The sequence below is a fragment of the Solanum tuberosum genome, unplaced genomic scaffold (assembly GCF_000226075.1).
Source record: "Solanum tuberosum cultivar DM 1-3 516 R44 unplaced genomic scaffold, SolTub_3.0 scf00403, whole genome shotgun sequence".
In the NCBI taxonomy this organism is placed as follows: domain Eukaryota; kingdom Viridiplantae; phylum Streptophyta; class Magnoliopsida; order Solanales; family Solanaceae; genus Solanum; species Solanum tuberosum.
In genome coordinates this window covers 205,549-210,058 of record NW_006239321.1, presented here as the reverse complement: position 1 = coordinate 210,058, position 4,510 = coordinate 205,549, and the positions used below count along the sequence as shown (strand labels likewise).

At 27.8% G+C, this 4,510-nt stretch overlaps 1 protein-coding gene across 1 annotated transcript in view; it reads right to left on the bottom strand.

Annotated features, from left to right (window-relative positions):
- LOC102605927 (probable inactive purple acid phosphatase 27) overlaps window positions 1-612 on the bottom strand; it is a 10,073-nt gene extending 9,461 nt beyond the window's left edge. Inside the window, exon 1 of the mRNA XM_006362390.2 lies at window positions 299-612. Coding sequence (XP_006362452.1) covers window positions 299-532 — 234 coding nt within the window. The 5' untranslated portion in view covers window positions 533-612. The remainder of the gene's footprint in view (window positions 1-298) is intronic.
- Window positions 613-4,510: the final 3,898 nt, after the last annotated feature.

The following is a 4,510-nucleotide window of genomic DNA, read 5'->3' as shown; positions in this document are numbered from 1 at the left end:
TATATATATATATATATATATATATATATATATTAAAATAAGTTGATTTTAGAAGTTTAACTAAATAAACTATATATCTATTATCCTAGTCAACTTTCTACACTGGTTTTTTGTACTACTATTTTTATTTTGGATTGGTTGGGTGAATTAAGTGTAAGACAACAAATTTTCAAAAACTACTTTTAAAATTAATGATCAAATACTAACTAAGTATATATCAAACTTTGAATATCGATCATTAACAAAATTTCTGACTTAATTTGATAGTGCAACAAGAGAAACAGGATCAAAATATTACCTTAGAGCCAAGAAGCATAGGTCCTACAACATGAATGGAGGCAGATTTAGTTATTGCAAGAACAGTCTTGTGGATTTGAATTCCAGCTAATGGTTGTTCCATTTGTTGCATATCATCATGTCTATGTTTTTGTTTTCCCAAACTAATGTATTTTTGAGCTGAAACATGAACACTTTTATTCAAAGTGATCAACCCAAAAATACCTAAAAATAACAAATACAATTGGTTCCTCATTATTTTTCTTATCTTTCTTTGTTTGAGGATGAGACAGGATTTGGTGTGTGGAATGTTGAGATTTTATAGACATATACAAGAAAGAAAGAGAGGTAGAGAGAGAATGGTTGAAGAATTTTTGTACTATAATTTTTTTTTTTATGTATGTTGTAGGTCCAAGTCAAGATTTGATGTTTATAGGTTTGAGATTCTAGTCTTTTAAGTTATTAGGTTTGAAATTAATAATTTATACATATTTAATAAATTTTTTAAGATCGGGATTGGTTCTTGGGTCCCAAATTAGGGTTGGCATCACGTCTCTAGGTCCCAAATCAGGGTCGTGGTAAGGGTAAGGTCTCGAGTCCCGAGATTTATTGAATTTCACGTTAGGATTGAATCTTGGATCCCAAATCAGGGTTGGGGTCGGGATCAAATCTTGGGTCCTAGATCGGAGTCCTAGTTCCGGATTGGGGTAGGGCCTCGAGTCTCGAATCTTGGTTCAGGATTGAATCTCGAGTTGGGGTCAGGTCTCAAGTTTGTCTTAGGTCTTAGATCGGGGTTGGTTCTCGGGTCGGACTTGAGGCATGGCCCATCAGATTTTGAGTTGGGGTCGGGTATTCTGTCTCGATGTTTGGATTAGGGTTGGGTCTCTTGGATAAGACCCTAGGTCTCGAGTCCCAAGTCAAGTTTCAGGTCTCTTGTTTTTTGGATTTTCTTTTCGCAAATTTGGTATTTTTTTCTTTTCATAAATTACACTGGTATGTCAATATTGTTCAGATTAAGAATGTCATGATCCAACTTGATTTTTAGCTCAATTTAGCATAAAGTAAATTTAGATGGGTCATGCAATCCCAATTTTAATTTAATCCATATTAGACTGCACAATTCCAGCTTAATCCGCTCATTTGACACTCTTATACCAGGCCGATGCATCTCTTCTCCTCATTAAAATATGGAATACTTGAAAAGAGTCGTAGCTAAATAAAATATGACTATAGATATTATCTTAATGGCGGCTCTAGCTATAAGCAGCCCCACTTGTTCAGCGCACATTCAAGAATTTTTTGTATATAAGTTAGTTCAATATTGAGTATTGCATAATTGTACTTCATTTTTTTTATATTCGCGAATAGATATATTATATTATATTATAAACTTGTCTTTACAAAAATTAAAGTGTTTTTTTTTTTGGGTGAAAAATACAAAGAATGCACTAGTTTGTGACAATTCACATGTTTCTGGTAAGTGCCTGTCATGGTGTTATTTTAACATATTTTTAATTAGAGAATTTGGTCGCGCTTCGCACAGTTAAGAAATATATATGTAAATTTATTTTAAAAAATAATTATAATACAAGAAATAAAAAAGCAATTATAGAAATAAGAAAAATGATAAAATCACAATACAAATATTTTTGTAGAATTAGAGCTTGAGTGAATTATATTTTTATTATCAAATATTTTTCAAAATTAAAAGACTAATTTATTAAGAAAAAAATTCATATATTATGATGTTAATACATAAAATTCGGATAAACATATTTAATGACTTGATATTTTTTTTCTTATTTTTGTCAAATGATAAATTTACTATCTGATGGATCTTCCTTTAATTTGAAAAAATAAATGATGAAACTAAAAATAGGAGGAAAAAGAGATAAATAAATATTTCTATTTCATTTCTTCTTTGATATTTGATCCTTTCGTTGTCCTTGTTTTTCTCTTATTCATCATCGTCTAAATAATTATTTTTCTTCTTATTTTTTTATTATCATCTAAATAACCTCTATTGCTTAATTTTTCGTATATATCCTATATTATTCTGGTTAATTATTTAGAAGTAGAAGAAATGAACCAAATTTTAAAATGGGTTCTTCACCATAAGAAATACCTAAGAAATTGTGTATTTCAATACCTAATATGCATTTTTTGAGCCATAACTAATAAAAGTAAGTAAAAAGAGAAAAATAACAACACAATTTTTTCAAGTCCTTAATCACAAAAATAAAAATGATAAAAAAAATCAGATAATCAATGCAATTATTTTTTAGCTTTTATCAGGCACCCCTTCTATCCATATCCAAGAGCCTTTTCACGGAGTCAAACTAAAGTATAAATCTGATACTACAACAATAATATAGAATATAACTATTTTAAATATGGAATAAAAATAATAATCTTGAGTAGGAATCTAATGAAACAAAAATATGAATTTATATAGACAAAATTGAAGAAATTAATATCATAAGGTATCTTAAATTTTGAAATTAAGCAGCTGGGGGTTATGAATATGAAAATTTAAAGAAAAGAGTTAATAATATTAATTAAAGTAAAAGTTCAATTAGGTATAAGTTATGGAGATAAGAATTTTAAAATAAATAAAAGAAGAAAAACATAAAATAATGAAGACAAAAACAAAACTCATGTACTATTCAACATTTGTTGGGTGTTTAAGTTTTATTAGGAAAGCAAACAAATAAACTTCTTCTCTTTTTGTTGTGTTTAACAAAATTGAAAGAGGAAAAAAAATATAATAAAAAAAGAGAAAAATATCTTGAAATATTAAAATAGTAAATATTGAGACTTTTAATTTTTTGTAACAAATAATAATGAGTGTAAATAATTTTCCAGATATTTAAGTATAACAATAAATAGAGGAGTTGTAATTGATATATTTATTTTTTGTACAATAATAAGTATGTAGAAAAATATGGAAAATTATCAAAAAATTGAGGAAAAAAGATAAATAGAATCTTTGGCCAAAGAGAGGTGCAACTTCACTTCTCTAACATCTAGCTTATATTATGTATAGATTTTTAAGTACAACAATATGTAATAGCTATGAGAAATGTACCATAGATAATATACCTTTCAAACATGGCAAAATTTTAGAATATTGAAATCAAAACAATACATTAATGAATCTTTAAATTATTAAAAACATTCAAACTTCATACTAATATGATCATCTCTCTTGATGAATCTTTTAACATACTTAAATTAAACTTCCTTCTTCATTTGGATGATCATGTACTAAATTAATGTGAACATCTCTTTATAATGAATCTTTGAAGAATATATCTTTGATCTTCGTCAAAGTGAAGAACATATCATGTCACTATCTTTTCTATGATTTCTTATGGAAAAGATGAAGAAGATTATTATTTTTTTAAAAAGAGAAAAAAACTACACTATTAGAAAGAAAGAATGAGAAAAAAACTACACTAAGAGAAAGAAAGAATGAGAAAAATGAAAAATGAATATTCAACATCTCCATGGATGATTGTAATTTATAGATTTGATAATCCATAAGAAAAGTTAGAAAGGATTTGAAGAGGCATGTTATTTAAGTAGAGAATATACATAGACAGAGGTTTCTTGTAACTTATTAGATATAACTAGTATACGTATACGCTTGTTGCACGGATATTTTTAAATATCATAATTCATGATGGAGGTTTTTATGTAACTCATTAGATATAATTACAATAGTAAATATGATTTGTTGTAAAACTAAAGCAAAATAAGACAAGAAATATAGAAGATGAAAGTAATAGAAATAGGGAGACAAGAGATGAGAGCTTTCTTATTATTTCAAGTTTTCAAGTGTCTATAATATGAACCCTTATGCCTCTCTTTATATTGTAACATAGAGGCATACAAAAGGTTAGTCATAAACATGACAATAACATGAATATAATGGAGGAGGTTATGGAAGTGAAAGGTTACAAGAATAATGGTTATAAAAGTTGGAGGCTATGGTTATCTTCATAATGGAGGAAAGTAATGGAGATAATGGGTGAAGGTAACTCTTGGTGTAATGGACATCCACACTATAATATTTTATAACACTCCCCCTTGGATGTCCATAGATAATATGCCTCGTTAAAACCTTACTAGGAAAAAACCCTGTGGGAAAAAATCCTAGTGAAGGAAAAAGAGTACACATATCTTTTAATACGCTTTGAATGTTGCCTCGTTAAAAACCTTACCAGGAAAA